Source organism: Odontesthes bonariensis, chromosome 12, assembly GCF_027942865.1.
Source record: "Odontesthes bonariensis isolate fOdoBon6 chromosome 12, fOdoBon6.hap1, whole genome shotgun sequence".
Lineage (NCBI taxonomy): Eukaryota > Metazoa > Chordata > Actinopteri > Atheriniformes > Atherinopsidae > Odontesthes > Odontesthes bonariensis.
In genome coordinates, this window is record NC_134517.1 from 37,239,147 (window position 1) to 37,261,485 (window position 22,339).

General features: G+C 42.2%; 1 protein-coding gene across 5 annotated transcripts in view; it reads left to right on the forward strand.

Annotated features, from left to right (window-relative positions):
- The window catches only part of cntnap5a (contactin associated protein family member 5a), a 243,768-nt gene that overhangs the window by 19,613 nt on the left and 201,816 nt on the right, over positions 1 to 22,339 (forward strand). For 3 of the 5 annotated variants that reach the window (XM_075480316.1, XM_075480317.1, XM_075480321.1), the window contains exon 2: positions 19,967 to 20,077. In XM_075480316.1, coding sequence (XP_075336431.1) covers positions 19,967 to 20,077 — 111 coding nt within the window. Of the gene's footprint in view, positions 1 to 19,966; positions 20,078 to 21,647; positions 21,784 to 22,339 lie in introns of those variants that run through there. The other 2 variants (XM_075480322.1, XM_075480318.1) reach the window with 2 other exon arrangements.

Genomic DNA, 22,339 nt, shown 5'->3' on the forward strand with positions numbered 1-22,339 from the left:
CAGCAAACATGTTTCTGCTGACGTCAGGGAGACGGATTTAGAGGCAGAAAACAAACACATTTCAGCTTTTAAACGTAACATAAAGGTACAATAAAAGCAGGGAAAATGGGGCCATGTTTATTGGATTCATGTCCCTCTGCGTGATTTGTGAATGATTTCAACCGTTTATTCAACCAGAAATGACACAAAGAAGCATATCAAATATTAAAACTGAGGCTTTTTTATTTCTAACACCATCAAAATGATGTGATCGGTGTCGAGGAAGTGAAATCGTTCCGTTGCAGCAGCGAGTAACAAACATAACGGTACAAAAGAAAACAATTAAAGTAAGATTTCATAAAGATAAAGAAGCAGGGCTAGGCAACAATTAAAATGTTTAATCTGATTAATCACATGATTTCCCTGATTAATCACGATTAATCGCATTTGTACGCAGAATCCAAAAATGAATCCAAAAGTAGTGTATAGCTTTTAGCATTTAGCTTTATTTTAAATGTGCTGCCATATGAATGAAAGTGCCATAACATTTGTTGTGCAAACACACTTTTAACATCAGCATCTTTCTGTAGTTTTTATGTAGAAGCCTCGCTCCACTGTCTGTTTCCTTGAATGACTTGCTGCTATCAGTTGTGTGTTTTGCCTTTAAGTGATATTTTAGACTGGAACTACTACGCTGAGAAGACAATTCAACTTGGCAGTGTTTACAGATGACTTTGGTTCTGTCGACTCCGCCGTCTGGAAGAACTTTAACATGAAAATGGCCGAGTAAAAGTTCTGTACCCTTCTCCATGTTTGGTGGATCCGCCGATTACTTTCTTTTCCTGTTCCACAGCAGACAGCAACAGACTTTTACAAAATAAAAGCCTGTGAGCAACAGACTTTTACAAAATAAAAGCCTGTGAGCGACAGACTTTTACAAAATAAAAGCCTGTGAGCAAGACTTTTACAAAATTAAAGCCTGTGAGCAAGACTTTTACAAAATAAAAGCCTGTGAGCAACAGACTTTTACAAAATAAAAGCCTGTGAGCGACAGACTTTTACAGAATAAAAGCCTGTGAGCCACAGACTTTTACAAAATAAAAGCCTGTGAGCAACAGACTTTTACAACAATAAAAGCCTGTGAGCGACAGACTTTTACAAAATAAAAGCCTGTGAGCAGCAAACTTTTACAAAATAAAAGCCTGTGAGCAACAGACTTTTACAGAATAAAAGCCTGTGAGCAACAGACTTTTACAAAATAAAAGCCTGTGAGCAACAGACTTTTACAACAATAAAAGCCTGTGAGCGACAGACTTTTACAAAATAAAAGCCTGTGAGCAACAGACTTTTACAAAATAAAAGCCTGTGAGCGACAGACTTTTACAAAATAAAAGCCTGTGAGCGACAGACTTTTACAAAATAAAAGCCTGTGAGCAACAGACTTTTACAGAATAAAAGCCTGTGAGCAACAGACTTTTACAAAATAAAAGCCTGTGAGCAACAGACTTTTACAACAATAAAAGCCTGTGAGCGACAGACTTTTACAAAATAAAAGCCTGTGAGCAGCAAACTTTTACAAAATAAAAGCCTGTGAGCAACAGACTTTTACAGAATAAAAGCCTGTGAGCAACAGACTTTTACAAAATAAAAGCCTGTGAGCAACAGACTTTTACAACAATAAAAGCCTGTGAGCGACAGACTTTTACAAAATAAAAGCCTGTGAGCAGCAGACTTTTACAAAATAAGAGCCCGTGAGCAGCAGACTTTTACAAAAATAAAAGCCTGTGAGCAACAAATTTTTACAAAATAAAATAAATAATAAAACATGGGGGGTCCGTGGCGTAGTGGGTTGAGCAGGCGCCCCATGTACAGAGGCTATAGTCCTCGCTGCAGCTGGCCCTGTGCTGCATGTTGTTCCCACTCTCTCTGCCCCCTGCTTCCTGTCTCTCTGAACTTTCCATTAAAGGCACAAAAGCCTTTTCTTATAAAAATAAAATAAAATTAATAAAAACCTACGTTAATGCATGATAAAATATTTATCGGAGTTAAATAATTAACGAGTTAACTCGCCCAGCCCTAAAAAAAGTAGAAGTGGACAAACAATAGCACATGAATCGGCTCACATGGTAGAAGGTAAACTGCAGCCTGAGCACACTGGAAAAAATGCCCCTCCAAAAATAAGTAATAAAACAACAAATACAAGACGTTTTTGCGTGGAATAAGCAAAAAAATCTGCCAATGGAACTAGTGAAAATCGGCTTGTCCAGATTTCTTGAAATAAAATGTGATATTTAGGACTTTTGAGATAAAAGTGATCTTGAAATTAGCTGAAAAACCTCTTCAAATGAAGAAAAAAAAAAGCTTGTTTCATATGATATGTGACTCAAAACAATTTGTTTTCAAGACTTTTTCATTTAACAAGATATTCATGATTTATTGTATTAAAACAAGTCCCTATATCTGGCTGAAATGGTGCTTGTTAGGCAGCTGTGTCTGATATTAAGTGTAATGAGATATTTGGACTAGAAATTAGACAAATATACTTGGTAAGACTTTGATTTTTTTCCAGTGCATGAATCGGCTCCACAGCTTCACAGACAGCAGCTGCAGCTGTGCTCACAGCCGGTCTGTCTGCTCGCTCACATGAACTAACGTGCGTGCGCTGCAGCGAACACATCAAGTGTCACATCATCCTCCAGCTCGAGTGTCTGCACACAGAGTCTCTGAACTCTGTCCTAACCAGACAAATCTCAGCTCCCCGGGGACTTTGTCTCGACTTAAGCTTTAATCGGGCGGTCCTGGCGGCCGTGTCACATGTGCGTCAGCATCCTGGTCGTGTGCTGGAAGCCATGTTAGTGGGATACTCAGCTTTCTGAATGTTTTGTGCAGAAAAAGTGGCTGAAATGAAGTACGACTTTACACTCGTGATCAGAAGAGGACCTCCAGAAATGAATGCAATGAGGTGGATGTAAGAAGGGAGGGATGCACTGATACCCAGGGTCTAACTGGGGTGTTGGTGACCCTGGCTGTGTTCGAAACCGCATACTACATACTACATACTGCATACTGCATACTACATACTGCATACTACATACTGCATACTGCATACTACATACTGCATACTACATACTGCATACTGCATGCTACATACTGCATACTGCATACTACATTCTACATACTACATACTGCATACTGCATACTGCATACTACATACTGCATACTGCATACTACATACTGCATACTACATACTGCATTCTACATACTACATACTGCATACTGCATACTACATACTGCATACTGCATACTACATACTGCATACTACATACTGCATACTACATACTGCATACTGCATACTACATACTGCATACTACATACTGCATACTGCATGCTACATACTGCATACTGCATACTACATTCTACATACTGCATACTGCATACTGCATACTACATACTGCATACTACATACTGCATACTGCATGCTACATACTGCATACTGCATACTACATTCTACATACTGCATACTGCATGCTACATACTGCATACTACATACTGCATACTGCATGCTACATACTGCATACTGCATACTACATTCTACATACTGCATACTGCATACTACATACTGCATACTACATACTGCATACTGCATGCTACATACTGCATACTGCATACTACATTCTACATACTGCATACTGCATACTACATACTGCATACTACATACTGCATACTGCATACTACATACTGCATACTACATACTGCATACTGCATGCTACATACTGCATACTGCATACTACATTCTACATACTGCATACTGCATACTACATACTGCATACTACATACTGCATACTGCATACTACATACTGCATACTACATACTGCATACTGCATGCTACATACTGCATACTGCATACTACATACTGCATACTCATCGATCAGACAGTATGCAGAGCGTTTACCCACAATGCATTTCGCTCCTGCCCGAGCTGAAATCAGCCGGCCTGAAGCTGATTTCCCTTAAGCTCTAAACTCTGTAAACTTTAGCAACATTTGAAACATTTTCAGGAGAGAAAGTAGTCGTTTAGATCCCCAACGTGTTGAAAACCTGACAAAATACCGGCTGTTTATAATTTTGTTCCCTCGGCGCTATTAAAGCTAGCCGCAGTGAGCTAACGCACTTCCGGTTATTTTCACAAAATAAAATACCCGTTGCCTTTTATCATAGGGAAAGCCATTACCATACAATTGGTGCTTTTGTTTTGAAAACAGGAAGTGAACCTACCCTCGTTGTAGCTAGCTTGAAACTGCCGTTTTGACAGGAAATGACGATCGGCGACGTCACGTTACGTTGCATCTTGGGTAGTTTGAGTATGAGTAGTAACCTCATGATGCATACCCAACATTTCAGAGAATCTAGTATGCATCCGGGAACTTAAAAAAAGTTAAAGTTAGGAGGAGTAGTAGAAGTATGCTGTTTCGAACACAGCCCTTGTGTTCCCTGCAGTTCCACTGTCGGAGGAAGGCAAACGTCTTGGACTCCACACGGGAAGCCGGGTGTGATTGTGCTGCTGGGACAGAGTCAGATTTGCAGCTTTAACAGAGATGCAGGAAACAAACTGTTGTAAAAAACGCTGCTGGAGCTTAGGTGTGAAGCATCTCTCATATCCCAGCCAGCATGTCCATGTGGGGCCCTTAAGCTTTAAATTTGGGCTGCAGATAAGGGTCCCACCTGTGTTTGCCCATATGTAGCTGTGTGGCTTCGGTTGGACTTTGCATTTAGCCAATTTGAATGTGACAGTACTTTTATCTGTATTGCCTTTGGAATAATTTAAGGCTTAGACCAGAGATACTCACTATTGTTTTCACAAGAGCCACATTGGCAGAACAAAATTCACTTTTACCACAACATACTAAAGTCCCCTTTTGCAAATAACGAAACAAAACAAAAAAAGAAACAACACAGCCAATACATTTTCAATTCAGACCACATTTACCTTAATACTGGGATGAGCGGAAGCTGGCGTGCATGTCCTCGACTTTCTTCATGTTGTATTTGTAGTTTGTTGTTGTAATCATAGTGAGACATTCAGGATGAGCATGGTTTTTGTGCTGGTTTTTACCCTTTTTTAATTAAAAACCGATCCATTGAATGCCCCTCCAAAAATAGGTAAAAAAAACAACAAATAAAAGACGTTTTTGCTTGAAAAAAGCAAAATAAATCTGTCAATGGAACTAGTGAAAATCGGCTTGTCCAGATTTCTTGAAATAAAATGTGATATTTAGGACTTTTGAGTTAAAAATGATCTTGTAATTAGCTTAAAAACCTCTTCAAATGTAAAAAAAAAGCTTGTTTCATGTGATATGTGAAACAATTTGTTTTCTCTTCCTCGGCCTCCATCAGAGCAGCTGCAGCTCTGCAGCGTTTCCACACCTCTTGGGTTTTTAACCACCGCTCTAACCTCGTAAACACGAGGAGAAACGATATGATGAATCGTTTCGCTCCATGCTGTGACGGATAATTTGTTCGCATGGCTGATTCTGCTCAACAAACAAATAAAAGAAATAAACGAGGTGTTCGGGGTCTCAGCCAGTGTTCCTGATAATAGATCATTAATTAAGCTGTTAAAGCAGATCAGATGGGTTATTACGACAGCTCTGAGGGAGCTAACTATGGAAACTGTTCAAAGAAAGACCAACAACACACCTGATTTTAAATCTGAGGCCTTTCATCTCAGCTTATTTAGAGAATTTCACACCTTTGGGCCTTTTTATTGAATATTAAGGAGGATGAGGTCACATGATGCTCCCCTTTAACCATAAGGCTAACTGTCTGCCTCTAAAGACTGTACATTTGCATTTTTAATGTAAACGCCCCCCTGATCACCGCTGGTTATTACCAGGACATTAGCTGGTGACGGTAGCCTTGTTAGCCTTGTTATCGCCCACCGTCGCCCATCAGGCCCCATTTGTCAGCATGCTGTAGGGATGGGATTCGAGAACCGGTTCTTGTTGAGAACCGGTTCCCAGTGTTTCAGTTCCTTGGAATCGTTTTGGCGATTTTGCAAACGATTCCCTTATCGATTCCAGTGGGCACGAATGACGTCACCACGCAGCGTTGAGTGGCGAGTCCAGCGCAGCCAGCAGCCAACAGTAAACATGGCGCCCAAGCGGTACAAACGCTCGAAAGTTTGGTTACACATCCCTAAAAAAGACGACAACAGGGCAACTTGCAAAGTGAATATTTCACCAAAGGGAGGAAATACTACCAACATGCAATAACTATGAATGAATGTCGCGTTTTCGATCTGCTCCGGACTAACGTTGGTGAATCTGAACCCAGCAGCGTTATTTGACATTTTGTACTGCATGTTGGTTGATATTACTCCGCCACCGCGAAGAAAATAGTGCAAGCATGAACGAGCTGCCAAATAAAACACGACAGAAGCAACTTTTCGCTACGAAATTTGATATGGATTACCAGTGCACACCTGTAACCACTCCGGTGAGTTGATGATTTTGAAAACGGACGTTTATGGTGCTTTTACGGACCTTTTAAGACATGCGCATGACTTGCCGTTCTGAAGCAGGTTGAGAAGAATCAAAATTAGGCAAATACCGGAGACAGCAGTAAACATCAAAAAAGCGGTGAGGGGGGTTCTAAAACATTGCAGACGACTCAGAAAAGAGGCTTAATGTGGAAAATACCGCAGTTCCCCTTTAAAGCCGTGGATAAGTCCTGCCGCGCGCTGCCTGTAAACGCCGGCGGGTCCCTCTGGATCATTTTCAGCGTTCAGAGAAATGAAGTGCTACGGTAAAGCGGCCCGTGTTTCTCAATCACTTCTATTGATGTGCGCTTCCTGCGTTTGGAGCTAATTGTGAAGCGATACCTCGGCTCCACTCAGAGGTCACCGAGCTGCAGAGCCGGTTAGTCCAGGCGGGGTATCGTATGAAGCTTCATCGATAGCGCGCGGAGGTCCGAGGCCCCTCTGACACCAGATCCCATCGCTGCACCCTTTGATATTATCGACTCTGCGGTCTGCGTGTTGGTTAACTTCAGCTCCCCGGCTCTCCGGGCTCCATCACTGCTCTTAAGGTGCTGCACACGCAGGCCTTTAATGGGCCGAGTCTCAGCTTTAATGTGAGCAGAATTACACCGGAGACCAGAGTTTGTCCTCAGAAGGCGGAGACTCCACCAGCAGCCGGGTGGAGGCCGGAGCCACAGCTGATAGATTTTTATTTTCCAACATGTATAAAAAAGAAAATGCATGTAACTATTTGTACACACAAAAGAAAGAAAAAGAGAAATTTAAAAAAAAAAAAATTCAATCACATAAAGTGCTAATACATAACAAAACAAAAGGAATGATAAGAAGGACAATACTTTTTGAGTTTCCCCTTTTTAACTACTCCTCAGTTTGTAGATATCCTAACTACAAATACACATATATAAATATTAGGGCATTAGTTATTTAACGCAGATAAATATTTTATCGCGCAATCACGCTTTTTTTTTTAATTAAAAAAGAAAAATTTGGGGGAGGGGTTTGTGCCTTTAATGGATAGTTCAAAGAGACAGGAAGCAGGGGGCAGAGAGAGGGGGAACAACATGCAGCACAGGGCCGTCTGATGCGGGGCCAGCTGCAGCGAGGACTATAGCCTCTGTAAACGGGGCGCCTGCTCAACCCACTACGCCACGGACCCCCCTGTTTTATTATTTATTTTATTATTGTAAAAGTCTGTTGCTCACAGGCTTTTATTTTGTAAAAGTCTGCTGCTCACAGGCTTTTATTTTGTAAAAGTCTGTTGCTGTCTGCTGTGGAACAGGAAAAGAAAGTAATCGGCGGATCCACCAAACATGGAGAAGGGTACGGAACTTTTACTCGGCCATTTTCATTTTAAAGTTCTTCCAGACGGCGGAGTCGACAGAACCAAAGTCATCTGTAAACACTGCCAAGTTGAATTGTCTTCTCAGCGTAGTAGTTCCAGTCTAAAATATCACTTAAAGGCAAAACACACAACTGATAGCAGCAAGTCATTCAAGGAAACAGACAGTGGAGCGAGGCTTCTACATAAAAACTACAGAAAGATGCTGATGTTAAAAGTGTGTTTGCACAACAAATGTTATGGCACTTTCATTCATATGGCAGCACATTTAAAATAAAGCTAAATGCTAAAAGCTATACACTACTTTTGGATTCATTTTTGGATTCTGCATACAAATGAGATTAATCGTGATTAATCAGGGAAATCATGTGATTAATTAGATTAAACATTTTAATCGTTGCCCAGCCCTAATAAATATATGCCATATATACATTTCCTAAAAATCTATATAAATATACATAAATATGTAAAAATAAATATATACTACACACATGTCCTTGTAAATATAAATGTAAATATGAATATATATATATATAGATATAATAACTATCCCCATAAATAAATATATACCATATACTAATTAAATTACAATATAACAATTAACCCTATTCTATTTATATATTTATCGCTCATCGTCCTCCGTTAACATCCTTTTTAAATGTTTTTTGGCGACATTATTTCTGGCTTTGCACATTAATTGTGCCGTTCTGAATTTGATCAGATCCACAGATTTCCACATGTGTGACTTTCTGAATCGTGGGTTTGTGTGGCCTCTGTGTCCTGTTTGGTCCTTATTGCTCTTTCCTGTGTTCTGCATGTCGGCTGCAGAGTGGGTTTTGTAGGTGTGTCCCTCAGACTTTGACACAGTAAGTCAGATATGGCAGAAATAATGAGTAATATAGAGTGAGCAGCGATTTATAATCCAGGAAATGTTTGGTTTTCCACAGAATTTCTGAGCACTTTGCCAGTTTTGCTCTTACATATCCTACATGAGGTTTCCAGCAGATTTTATTATCTGGAATTTAATTTCCTGAACCCTTTCTAATTTAGCATTGTCTGTTAACAATTCTACATTACAATCTGTTCGTGTCTCCCAAACAACATGATCTTTGTTTTGCTTAGATTTAATGATCATTTATTTTTGTCAAACTGGAGCTAAATGGCAGAGCTGTCCCCATTTAACAGCCACATGTTCCATCCTTTCTCTTCTGATTAAAGCCTCCTTAAAATGAGAGCTACACTTTCATGTTGAAACACAGCTTTCAGTGAACAGTTAGTCTGGACTGTAGCCTCGGCTCGGCTCGGCTCGGCTCGGCTCGGCAGGACTACACAGCTTCAGGTGGAGGCTCTGACATGCTGACAGCAGCAGTGGCAGCTGCCATCTTTAATGCAGGATGATGCAGAGATGAACAGATCCAGACAGGAAAAAGTGGAAAATCCAAAGTCAAATGTGAGATCTGAGGTCACAGCAGGGAGAAAATCAGCAGCGCTCAAACATCTGTGGAAACTAAAAGTGAAGCAGACGTTTTTTAACCCTTTTTCAGGCTCGTTTCTCACATGTTTAAAGCTGTTTAAAGCAGGTGTTCTGCCTCCAAACTGGATGCAGCAGCGTTCAGGGGGCAGAAACGCTGCAGAGAGGCAGCACGGGGGCAACTTTACACCCGGCTTCCTCACAGCCGGCCAGGAGTCCGTTCCTTTCAGGGCGTTAGCACCGCAGGAAGGTTCCTGGCTTTGTGTTTTACCGCTTTCTGTCTGTCACACTCCATCATTCTGGGGCATTTTTTTCATAAATGCAACTAAATACATGTAAACATGTCAGTTTGATCCAAATTATTACAAAACTGAGCTTCTCAAAGGGGAGCAGAGCAGATGATCCAGCTGGGTTTGGATCCCTCCTGATGGTTCCAGCTGCTCCGTTCAGACGCCAAACTTCCATCTTTCTGCATCTTTCTGTAAAAACAGTCAAGTGTTTATTAGGGCTGGGCGAGTTAACTCGTTATTATCGCGTTAACTCGTTAATTATTTAATGCCGATATGTTTTATTGCGCATTAATGCAATTTTTCATTATTTTTTGTGGCTTTTGTGCCTTTAATGGATATGAAAGTTGAGAGAGACAGGAAGCAGGGGGCAGAGAGAGGGGGAACAACATGCAGCACAGGGCCGTCCGATGCGGGACTCAAACCGGGGCCAGCTGCAGCGAGGACTATATTGTAAAAGTCTGTCGCTCACAGGATTTTATTTTGTAAAAGTCTGTTGCTCACAGGCTTTTATTTTGTAAAAGTCTGCTGCTCACAGGCTTTTATTTTGTAAAAGTCTGCTGCTCACAGGCTTTTATTTTGTAAAAGTCTGCTGCTCACAGGCTTTTATTTTGTAAAAGTCTGTTGCTCACAGGATTTTATTTTGTAAAAGTCTGCTGCTCACAGGCTTTTATTTTGTAAAAGTCTGCTGCTCACAGGCTTTTATTTTGTAAAAGTCTGCTGCTCACAGGCTTTTATTTTGTAAAAGTCTGTTGCTCACAGGCTTTTATTTTGTAAAAGTCTGCTGCTGTCTGCTGTGGAACAGGAAAAGAAAGTAATCGGCGGATCCACCAAACATGGAGAAGGGTACGGAACTTTTACTCGGCCATTTTCATGTTAAAGTTCTTCCAGACGGCGGAGTCGACAGAACCAAAGTCATCTGTAAACACTGCCAAGTTGAATTGTCTTCTCAGCGTAGTAGTTCCAGTCTAAAATATCACTTAAAGGCAAAACACACAACTGATAGCAGCAAGTCATTCAAGGAAACAGACAGTGGAGCGAGGCTTCTACATAAAAACTACAGAAAGATGCTGATGTTAAAAGTGTGTTTGCACAACAAATGTTATGGCACTTTCATTCATATGGCAGCACATTTAAAATAAAGCTAAATGCTAAAAGCTATACGCTACTTTTGGATTCATTTTTGGATTCTGCGTACAAATGAGATTAATCGTGATTAATCAGGGAAATCATGTGATTAATCAGATTAAACATTTTAATCGTTGCTCAGCCCTGGAAAAATAGATTACAAAACAGTTCATATCAGCTGTTGGTCAACTGATTGTTATTCTGCTGCGCTGCAGGTCAACCGGGATCGTGGCTCGACCACCTGGCTCCTTTGTTTATGTCCTTTAACTCCGCCCACAGTGGCGTCCTGTAGGGAACCTGCAGGGAATCGGACTCGTGTGAGCGTTCACGTTCATGATGCATGAGTAAGTGGGTGAAAAGCAGCTTCTGTGGGAAATAGATGGAGTTGCAGATTGTGGCAGTTGCCTTGAGCAGACAGCGATCATCAGCAGTTATCAGCGTGTTCATCCTTCACATTAATTCACTGGCAGGTGTAAACATGTTCAGCATCAGCCCCTCCAGGACCTCGGCTGCTTTTTATTCAGGCTGGATGCTTGGTATTCTGCAGCTTTCCTGCAGATATTACACATCAGAAGCTTTTTTTGGAGTGAAGCAGGAGAAAACAGGTAAAGCAGCTGCATATTTTTCCTTTTATAGGTGAAAGGTGTTTGATTTGTGGAAACAAAGCTTTTCAGAGCGCAGAACTCTGGAGATTCAGCCAGTTCAGAGTCCGTCTGTAGATTGCGTGACTGTGTCATGAACATGGGGATTGGTGCCATGTTTTAGTTTCTCACGCTTTGGTGTTTAGTCTTTAGTTTTCTCATATTTAGTTAAGTTTTGCCATTTTCTTTTCCCTCACTTCCAATGCCAGGTCGTTAGTTTCACTCATCAGTCCCCACAGTACTTAGGTTCCCTGTTTGCTCAGTCGGTGTGAGATCCTTGCACCTAGCCAAATCGAGTTAAAGGGACAGTTCGCCTCTTTCTACATGAAGCTGTATGACATCTCATATCAGCAACATCATTTATGAACATTTTCTTACACCACCCCGACACGAGTCCCTCAGCTGGGGGGGTCCAGCCTGAAGTGGCCTCTGGTGTGAGTTTACAGCCAGAGAAGAGCTGATGGTGGAGGGAGTCAACATGTTTCAGCAGCTAAAACAGCTCCACATCAAAGTTAAAGGGACAGTTCGCCTCTTCTGACATGAAGCTGTGTAACATCCCATATCAGCAACATCATTTCTGAACATCTTCTTACCCCCTGCTGCGTCCTGTGAGCAGAGTTCCAGCCTCGTTTTGGTGTTGATGAAGGTAGTCCGGCTAGTTGGCTGGGGTTTAAAAAATAAAGTGTTTTGCTTCTCAGAACAATATGCGTTCAACAGAGTAATACATTTGCATCACAAAATGGTTCTCCAGGAGAAAGTCAGACCTTTCCTTTTCTTTTGTTTCCTTTCCTTTTGTTTTGTTTCCTTTCGTTTCCTTTCGCTTTGTTTCCTTTCGTTTCCTTTTGTTTCCTTTTGTGTCCCTGCTGTGCAGACCGAGCAGCAAACAGCGTAACAGGCGCGGCTGTCGGCAGGCAGTGATACGAAGGGAGAGAAAATAGGGCCAAGAGATTGTGAGGTCTGACTTTTTCCTGGAGAACCATTTTGTGATGCAAATGTATTACTCTGTTGGCCAGGATAGACCAATGTGGACCTCACCGTTGTTGGGTTTGTGAGGTCAGGACTCGTGTTACTTCTAAACTAAACAAAGTTGATGCTAATCGACCGGTTTGTTGTCCTTTTTCTCCAAATGAGAATCGATAAGGGAACCGACAAAGAACCGAATCGTTAAGCAGAATCGAAAATGGAATTGGAATCGTAAAAATCTTATCAATTCCCATCCCTAGGTCCAGGATGGGTCCAGGTTGGGTCCGGGTTGGGTCCAGGATGGGTCCAGGATGGGTCCAGGATGGGTCCAGGATGGGTCCAGGTTGGGTCCAGGATGTATCCAGGTTGGGTCCAGGATGGGTCCAGGTTGGGTCCAGGTTGGGTCCAGGATGGGTTCAGGTTGGGTCCAGGATGGGTCCAGGTTGGGTCCAGGTTGGGTCCAGGTTGGGTCCAGGTTGGGTTCAGGATGTATCCAGGTTGGGTCCAGGATGGGTCCAGGTTGGGTCCAGGTTGGGTCCAGGATGGGTTCAGGTTGGGTCCAGGTTGGGTCCAGGTTGGGTCCAGGTTGGGTCCAGGTTGGGTCCAGGATGGGTCCAGGATGGGTCCAGGATGGGTCCAGGTTGGGTCCAGGTTGGGTCCAGGATGGGTTCAGGTTGGGTCCAGGATGGGTCCAGGATGGGTCCAGGATGGGTCCGGGTTGGGTCCAGGTTGGGCAGCGTGCTCCTCCCTGCACCACCCACTGCCTGCAACAATTACAGCTTCTATTTTTAGTCCGTCCCTTTGGCGTCTTCTTCCTTTCCAACGCTTCCCAGAGACTCCGTATCCGAGTGGAAACTCGGCGCTGTGAGTTTGAGGTGCAGTGACGCCTCTGCAGCTCCAGAGCTTAAAATATCCGGCCTGCGTGCCACAGAAGTCACTTTGTTTCTGATTTCTGTGTGCAGCGGCGTGCGTTTCCTGCGTTGGGAGAAGCTCTGAGTCAGATAATGAAGGACGCCTCTCTGTTCATCCCTTCTCGAAGCCGAACCTGCAGCCTTCCTCTTTCCCCTCCTCGCCACTCGTCCTTGAACTGAGAAGATAATTTTCTACAAAGTTAATTACAGATTTTCCTTTTCACGTGACTCGGATATTGATTGAACGGGACGGAGAGGAGACCGAATTCTTCGTCAGAATCGGAACATGATGGCAGTGATTGATCGAGGACTGAAGGAGGGGAGCATGTTTTATTTCTGAGATGAAAGCAGTGAATAACGGTGCAAGGTTATTGAAAGGCATTTTTCAGATGAGCCTCCATGAGGACTCCGTGTTTTTGTTGCCATAAAATGCAGCAAAAAAAATCCAAAGCTGAGATGAAATTGATCCTATTATCAAGGATTGTCTTTGTGGCCAAGCCTGACGCTCCAGAGCTTATTCCTCTGTGCCGCCGAGCTCCAGTCTCATAATCATGACAGATAACAATGGACACACACACTCACACACCATCCTGCCATAAATATCAGAAGTGCAGCGGATCAGCAACCAGACCGAATCAAGGCGTGAAACCACATTTCTGCCGTCTATCTTTAACAAAATGAAACACTGAAAAGCATCTGCTGGAATCAGAGCTGTGACTGTGACGGCACACGGACCCAACGTGGCGCCGAGGACACCGGCGCCGTGTCTGAAGGGGCTTTAATGAGCTGGTGGGCGGGGCCAGGAGGTTCAAACGCCGGGTCCTGGCCTCAGGAGGGCCTATTAGTGTGAGACTAAAGGCTAAAGGCGAAAGGCTAAAGACTTAAGGCTAAAGACTAAAGGCTAAGACTAAAGGCTAAAGGCTGAAGGCTAAAGGCTAAAGGCTAAAGACTAAAGATTGAAGGCTAAGACTAAAGACTTAAGGCTAAAGACTTAAGGCTAAAGACTTAAGGCTAAAGGCTAAAGACTGAAGGCTAAGGCTGAAGGCTAAAGACTGAAGGCTAAAGACTGAAGGCTAAAGGCTAGAGGCCAGAGGCTAAAGACTGAAGGCTAAGACTGAAGGCTAAAGGTGAAAGACTGAAGGCTGAAGGCTAAAGGCTAAAGGCTAAAAGCTAAGACTAAAGGCTAAACGCTAGAGGCTAAAGACTTAAGGCTAAAGACTGAAGGCTAAAGGCTAAGACTAAAGGCTAAGACTAAAGGCTAAGACTAAAGGCTAAAGACTTAAGGCTAAAGGCTAAAGACTGAAGGCTAAGGCTGAAGGCTGAAGGCTAAAGACTGAAGGCTAAAGACTGAAGGCTAAAGGCTAGAGGCCAGAGGCTAAAGACTGAAGGCTAAGACTGAAGGCTAAAGGTGAAAGACTGAAGGCTGAAGGCTAAAGGCTAAAAGCTAAGACTAAAGGCTAAACGCTAGAGGCTAAAGACTTAAGGCTAAAGACTGAAGGCTAAAGGCTAAGAGTAAAGGCTAAGGCTAAAGGCTGAAGGCTAAAGACTGAAGGCTAAGGCTGAAGGCTAGAGGCTAGAGGCTAAAGACTGAAGGCTAAGGCTAAAGGCTGAAGGCTAAAGGCTAAAGGCTAAAGACTGAAGGCTAAGGCTGAAGGCTAGAGGCTAGAGGCTAAAGACTGAAGGCTAAGACTGAAGGCTAAATGCTAAAGGTGGTCCAACTCAGTATTAGAGTGTGTGACTTTATTTCTCTTCCTTTTGTTATTCTGTACCTTTGCATTCATTTCTGCATTTATTTAGCAAGTTTTCGCTTCAGGAAAAACTCAAAATATTTGATCTTTTCACAGTGAAATTCCGCTTCTCTTCTTACCAACCAGATGAATCGATAATGAGAGACAAATATCTGCTTTGCAGGCTACAACATTCACACTTTGTTTGCATCTTACTCACCTTTTTAAAGGTAATTTTGCATTTAATTTGAGCTGACGGTTAATTCTCTAAGAGAAACAGCACAACTAGCTTCGGGGCAGCACAGCAGTTACTGATCTTATGCTTTAACAACACTGTTGAATGAATTAATGAGACATTTAAAGCAGCTTCTGACTCCACGCACCACAGTTTTACCTGTAGGATAGCTATCCCTGGCAGTCGGTGATGTAACCTTGAGTGTGCTCTCAGCTCAGGAGTGTCAACACGACACATCTTCAGCAGAAATCCATCACTTGTGTAGCTGCAGCAGGGAGCTCTTGGTCTCCGGCATCTGATGTGTTTTTGATTTCGAGAGTGATTAAGTGTTCCCTCTCGGCCGGCACTCGTGTGTTTTTGTTGCTGCATTCAGATGCAGGTCTGCCTTCATTTGGCTCTGACACTCCGGTCCCTGAGGCCTGAGGTCGGCTTCAGAGGATTTCCAGCTGTCCCGGGGGGCCTGGGAGCAGCTTTGCAGACAAATCATCTTCCGTCCATAAGTCGTCCTGACTGACAGCCGGGCATCTGGCCCGAGAACCGCTCTGTAAACAACAACAACAACAATATCATCTCCCTGCACTCACACAGCACCTGCACTGAAAAAAACAACTCATAAGATTTACTTAGAAAACCCTTTGGAAGTATTTGCACTCAAATGATTTAAGTAATATTTAATGCTGCGATTTTAAGTAAATTTTACTCACCATAAAACATAACAGTTTTAGCCTTAGCCTTATCCTTTAGCCTTAGTCTTTAGCCTTCAGTCTTTCGTCTTTAGCCTTAGCCTTTAGTCTTTAGTCTTTAGTCTTTAGCCCTTAGTCTTTAGCCTTTAGTCTTTCGTCTTTAGCCTTAGCCTTTAGTCTTAGCCTTTAGTCTTTAGCCCTTAGTCTTTAGCCTTTAGTCTTTAGCCTTTAGTCTTTAGCCTTTAGTCTTTAGCCTTAGTCTTTAGCCTTTAGTCTTTAGCCTTATCCTTTAGTCTTAGCCCTTAGCCTTTAGCCCTTAGCCTTTAGCCTTTAGCCTTTAGCCTTTAGCCTTCAGTCTTCAGTCTTTAGCCTTTAGCCTTCAGTCTTTAGTGTTTAGCCTTCAGCATTTAGCCTTTAGCATTTAGCCTTTAGTCTTAGCCTTTAGCCTTTGGTCTTTAGCCTTTGGTCTTTAGCCTTTAGTCTTTAGCCTTTGGTCTTTAGCCTTTAGTCTTTAGCCTTCAGTCTTCAGTCTTTAGCCTTTAGCCTTTAGCCTTTAGCCTTCAGTCTTTAGCCTTTAGCTTTTAGCCTTTAGTCTTTAGCCTTCAATCTTTGGTTTTCAGTCTTTAGCCTTCAATCTTAAGTCTTTAGCCTTAGCCTTCAGCATTTAGCCTTCAGTCTTTAGCCTTTAGCCTTCAGTTTCGAAGATATTAAGAAACATTTACTTAATTACATCTAAGTTTTAAGTTGTATTTATTTAAACAAATTAAGTAAAGTCTACTTGTTTTTCATAGGCAGGAACATCATTTTACTATAAATTTTATATATCTGCAGTATTTGCTGTTATGAAGTAACTTAGTAGATTTTAACGATACACTTTGTATTCTATATTCTGTTCTGACTGAATCTTAAAAATACAAGGTATAGATTATGACAGTTACTCTAATACACTGGAAAAAATCTAAATCTTACCAAGTATATTTGTCTCATTGAGTATCTCATTACACTTGATAGAAATAGAATAGAAATAGAAAAATACTTTATTCATCCCCCAATGGGGGAAATTCAAAATTAAATTAAATTATATAATGAATTAAATATATATAATAGAATATATATAATAAATTAAATATATTAAATATAATAAATTAAATGATATAAGACACAACTGCCTAACAAGTACCATTTCAGCCAGATATAGGGACTTGTTTGAAGACAATACATCTGGAATATCTTGTTAAATGAAAAAGTCTTAAACAAATTGTTTTGAGTCACATTTCATATGAAACAAGCTTTTTTTCTTCATTTGAAGAGGTTTTTAAGCTAATTTCAAGATCACTTTTATCTCAAAAGTCCTAAATATCACATCTTATTTCAAGAAATCTTGACAAGCCGATTTTCACTAGTTTTATTGGCAGATTTTTTTTTGCTTATTTCAAGCAAAAACGTCTTTTATTTGTTGTTTTTTTACTTATTTTTTGAGGGGCATTTTTTCCAGTGTAGAGTTTATGTTTGCTAATCTGAGCACCAGGGTCAGAACAGCAGAATATTGTTGCTCGGCTCCTTATCTTCAAAGGTCTGATTCTGTAAAGTGGACTGAATGAGGGAACAAACCAATCGGCTGAGCTCTGAGGTGCACACTCACATCAAAGGGAGGGAAGGTGAGATGAATAAAGAGTCAGAAGCAAACACAGGATCAAGGAGACTGGATAGATTAGGACAACACTTCTTGCATAATAACTGAGCTAAGATGCCGTGCCAGGGCTCTCATTCCCCCCGACGAACATCTGCAGCCGCCGTAATTTCAGTTCCGGACCAAACGGCTCCATCCACTTTAGTCACACTTGAAATCAGGATTAGAAAAATCTCTTGGCAGGAGATCTGAAAGCAGTCAAATCAGGTCAGCTGGAATTCAGCGGGACCCCCAGAAAGAAAAAACAACTGGCACCGTCACTTCTGCTGAGCTCTTACTGAGCAGATGGACGGCCAATTCTGCTCCAGATGTGAGCAGCTTTCAAAAACGAGGGGAAAAAAGTACAAAAATTAGGTGTATTTTTCTTTAAAAAAAGCTAAATTATCTGCCAATGGAACAAGAAAATGTGGCTTGTCAAGATTTTTCAAAACAAGTAAAAATATCTAATCTAAGATTTAGTGTATTTTAACTAATAAGAAGTACATTTTTCTTGATTCTAATTAAATACACGTGGCCTATTTTCTCAATATATTGAAAAATATTCTTGAATTAAGTAAATGCTAGAGCCATTATCTTGACATAGTGGTATGCACTAAGGCCTTATATTTCTTGAAACCAGCTTGGAAACTGTTGATATTCTAGCTTAAAGCATGTACTTACTCAAAACAGCTCATATCAGAATCAGAATCAGAAAAAACTTTATTCATCCCCGAAGGGCAATTAGAAGGGCGAAGAGCGGTCCATTAAAAGAAGAACAAGAAAATGGAATCATAAAGAAAATAAAACACAGAAGGGGGGTGACAAAAAATAAAAAATAAATAATGAAAAATAAAATTAAAAATTAAATAAAATATTTAGCAAATAAATAAAATAAGGCGTCGATTATATTAAAATGACAATGTAATTAAAGTGACAATAAACTACATTCCGACAGTGAAACATAACAAACCGAAAAAAAAACGCACAAAAAAGTAGACATAAAGGAGAAACAACCGCAAGAGCAGTGACCCGGAACCGGAAGGACATCTCAGTAACAAGCTGTAATATCCTATTTAGATAATTAAGGACAGAAACACTTCAAACAAGTGAAACAGTCTGACGTAAAAACTGCTTACTGAGGCTACGTGCCCACGGCAACGGTAACCACAGATAAACGCAGAACATTTCGACAGATGTGCCTATCCTGCACACGGCGACGGCGTTTTTAGGAGTTCAAAACGGAGAAAACACAAGTAAAAAGAGTGGAGATCTTGAAAACTTTCCAACCTCTCGTCGCCGTAGGAACAGTTCAAAACACAGAAGTGCGTTTTTTTTTTTTTTTTTGCACACGCATCTGGAAGTAGCCTACTGACGTTCTACCGCCAAATTTGAGCCTGCCCTTTGAGAACAATATGGATGAACGTGTAGCAGTAGCCGCGTTAAATACTATGCATGAATCATGCCAACAAATGGCGTGTTCAGGAGCAACTGGACCTCATCATCTGTCCAAACAAAGTTTGAAGGCGTTCTGTTGTTGCCGCCGCGCTTCGCCATTTTCTTCCAACTGACGCGGAGGAAGTAGCCACAAAACAGGCATTTGGTGTTGTTGCTACTGCCACCTACGTCCGGGGCGTGCATACTGCGGGTTTTATGAGTTTTATACGTTGTCCCTGTTCCCATGGATAGACACATATCCACCCCCAAGACGCTCGTGAGAACGCAGATAAATTGTGCAGGAAAAAAACGGACATCTGCGTTTCTGCTTCAGAGCGTTGTCGTGGGCACGTAGCCTCAGAAGAACTATCTTATCGGACAAAAAATAAGCATCTATCCCTTTGATCTGAGATATTTCTTTTTACTTAGATTTCACTTTTTGCAGTGCGGAGACAAAGGGAGTGAACTGAAGGGGCGGGGGGGTAATTGTAATCAGGCCGGTGCCGGTTTCCATCAGGGCCTCAGACCCAGGTGCTCATGCAGCTCAGGCACTTGAGGAGGTTGTTGTGGGCGTCCTGCAGCAGCAGAGAGGGTCAGGCCCAGATGAAGCCGACAGCTTCGGATCGCCGGTTTCTTAATCTGCCGCCTGCCTGCAGGACGTGATGTAATCTCACAATGTGGGATTAGGAGGAACACCGGCAGAACACCGGCAGAGCAGGAGGCGCTGCGTCCCTGCTGCAGTTTTTAAGGGTCGCTGCAGGGGTTAATAGACTGCTGGAGCTGTTATTTACCCGTTTTCTGCTTTGAATTCCAGCGCTGACAGGAAGGCGAGCACTTTGAACTCAGACGTGTAACTACTCCAGGATGATTTTCTGTTGTTGCTGAACAAAGCCGGGCGTTTTGAGCAGCACACACCTGAGGATAAAAACATTTGTGTTTCTTGTGTTTCTTGTGTTTTCAGATAATTGCAACGGTCCTCTGGCGTCGGCGCTCCCAGACTCATCCTTCCACGCCTCCTCCCAGTCCTCGGCTGGTTATGCTGCGTTTAACGCCAGGCTCAACAGGAGAGACGGTGAGTTCAGAGCTTCTGACGCAACACCGTGTTCTGAGAAACATCTGCTCGTCCTCCCCATTTAAAACCCATTTAACCCAATAAACACTGCACGAAAAGAGGGATTTGTGTCACTGTGGACGGCAGTGAACTTCCGCGAATTTGCCTAATTTTCGGACGCACCTGGGCGCTTGCAGGCAGACAAACTTTAAGTTTGTTGAGCGAGAAAATCGTCGGAAACGAACCCGACTCGCGGCGGGCTCTCACAGCGGGGTGCTAATGGCCCAGCGATTAGCACCCCGCTGTGAGAGTGCCTGGACCTCTCACTGGCCTCGCTGGTATTGGACAAAAAAGGCACGTGATTACATAAAAAAGCTCCTGTAAAGCTGTCCGCCCATTGGCCAATAAGGTTAATATATGCATACTTTATATGGGCATATCATTCAGCAATTATGATTAATAATTGTGATTATGATTACTAATATTCCTGGGATGTTTGTGTACTTCATATATTCACGTCATTCTTATAAGCTGCACTATGACTAGGCTAATGCAGGCATGAATGACGTGAATCTATTGAGAATGAAAAAGGAAACTTTTTTTTTTTTTAAAGCGCTTTTATTGCCACACCACACAATGTACATAGCTTACTTTGTAATAAGAACCATGTTGATAATAAAGAATTGAAAACTATATACACACACTGCTGTAGCCAACGATATACACAATAAGCCTAAACGCCGCCGTTTGGAATCCGCATTCTTCGCATTACTCCGGTCCCTGCAGGGTCTGCGGAGTTGTCAGACGTCCTCATCCTGGATCAGAAGCTGGCTTCTGGGAGCTGTTGGAATAACCAATAAATAATCAAAACATAGTCTATCCATGCACAGCATATTGACAACTTGTCTATAAAGTAACAAAAGTCATATTGACAGCGTATATGTTCTTACTCGCTTTCACTCTTCTGTGGTGAGACTGGGAGTATTTCGGGTTGGCTTCAAGACGCGCCTGTAGCACAGCACACAGGTCCGTCACGCTGCTGAAAAAAACAACAAGAGGAATGAATAAAATGACCAGTGCTTAAAAGTATCAGTGCCAGCCGGGGTAAAAGTCAGCGCCGCTCACCCTCGATAGTGTCCCCGTCTGCCTCTCTGAAGTTCGGACTGTTTGCCACCGCCTCCTTCAAGCGACTCGTTACATCCATATTGTGAGGTGACAGTAGCCTGTAAAAACAACAGGCCTATGGTTAATAAAAAAAACTGCATTAACGTAACATCGGGTCCAACTCAACTAGATATTGGGAGAACATTCACTTATTCTTACCCTTGACCTGGATTATAATGCCACGGTGAGTTATGCAGGCGGCGAACTGCTTCCTATAAATTGAAAACACGAAATTCATTTTTTTAAATAAAGCAACTCACACTGGTTTTCACGTGATGGACACAATTAAGTTGAGTTTAGCCTAAAGCCACAGTCAATAACCTACTCTTACCGCGGTTTTCGGATTCTGTATCCGCCTTCTCTTGGGGGTGCGCTCTTCAACTTCTCTGGAATGTAACTTCAGTCTGTTCTCGACGGCCATCTTGCCTCCAACCTAGCGAATCTCTGGTCCATTCCCAAAAGCACCCTCTCCACGACCGTATCCACAGTGCTGGCCACCATACGAGACATCCCGGTCATAGCATTCAACAGGACTTTCATTTTATCTGCCTGTAAGCAAGTAAGTAAGTAAGTTTAATATACAGCACATTTAAAATCAGCGAGAACTGTCCCAAGTGCTGTACAGTGTCAACAAGACTAAAATTAAACAATCAAATGGTCATGTGCAAGTAGAAAAAAACACACAAACCTGTAGACCCGCAGAGAGTTGCTGGGGAGTTGAAAGCAAGTCGTCTTCCAGCCATTGTATTGCACAAACCAGGGCAGTTTTTACAGCACGGGACTCTGTCTCCCTTTCTGCCGCCAGATCTGCTCCTTAAACTTTTTGTTTACGCTGCACGACACAATGTTTCTCATACGTGATTGAACGAGAGCTTATGCGAGCCGTTAAAGTGATACTCCGGAGTAAATTCAACCTGGGGTCATATGAACGGTGATATCCAGCCAAGTAGCCCACCCACAGTTTTTTCGATATTGGCTGAACATCAGCTGAGTTACTGAGTTATCCCGAATAGCTTCGTACAAGGGTTAATGGATCCAGGTCCGTATCTCCAAAATTACCACACTAAAATCACATGCCATGACACCAAACTTCTACAGTAGTACAAATACGGTCTGTAC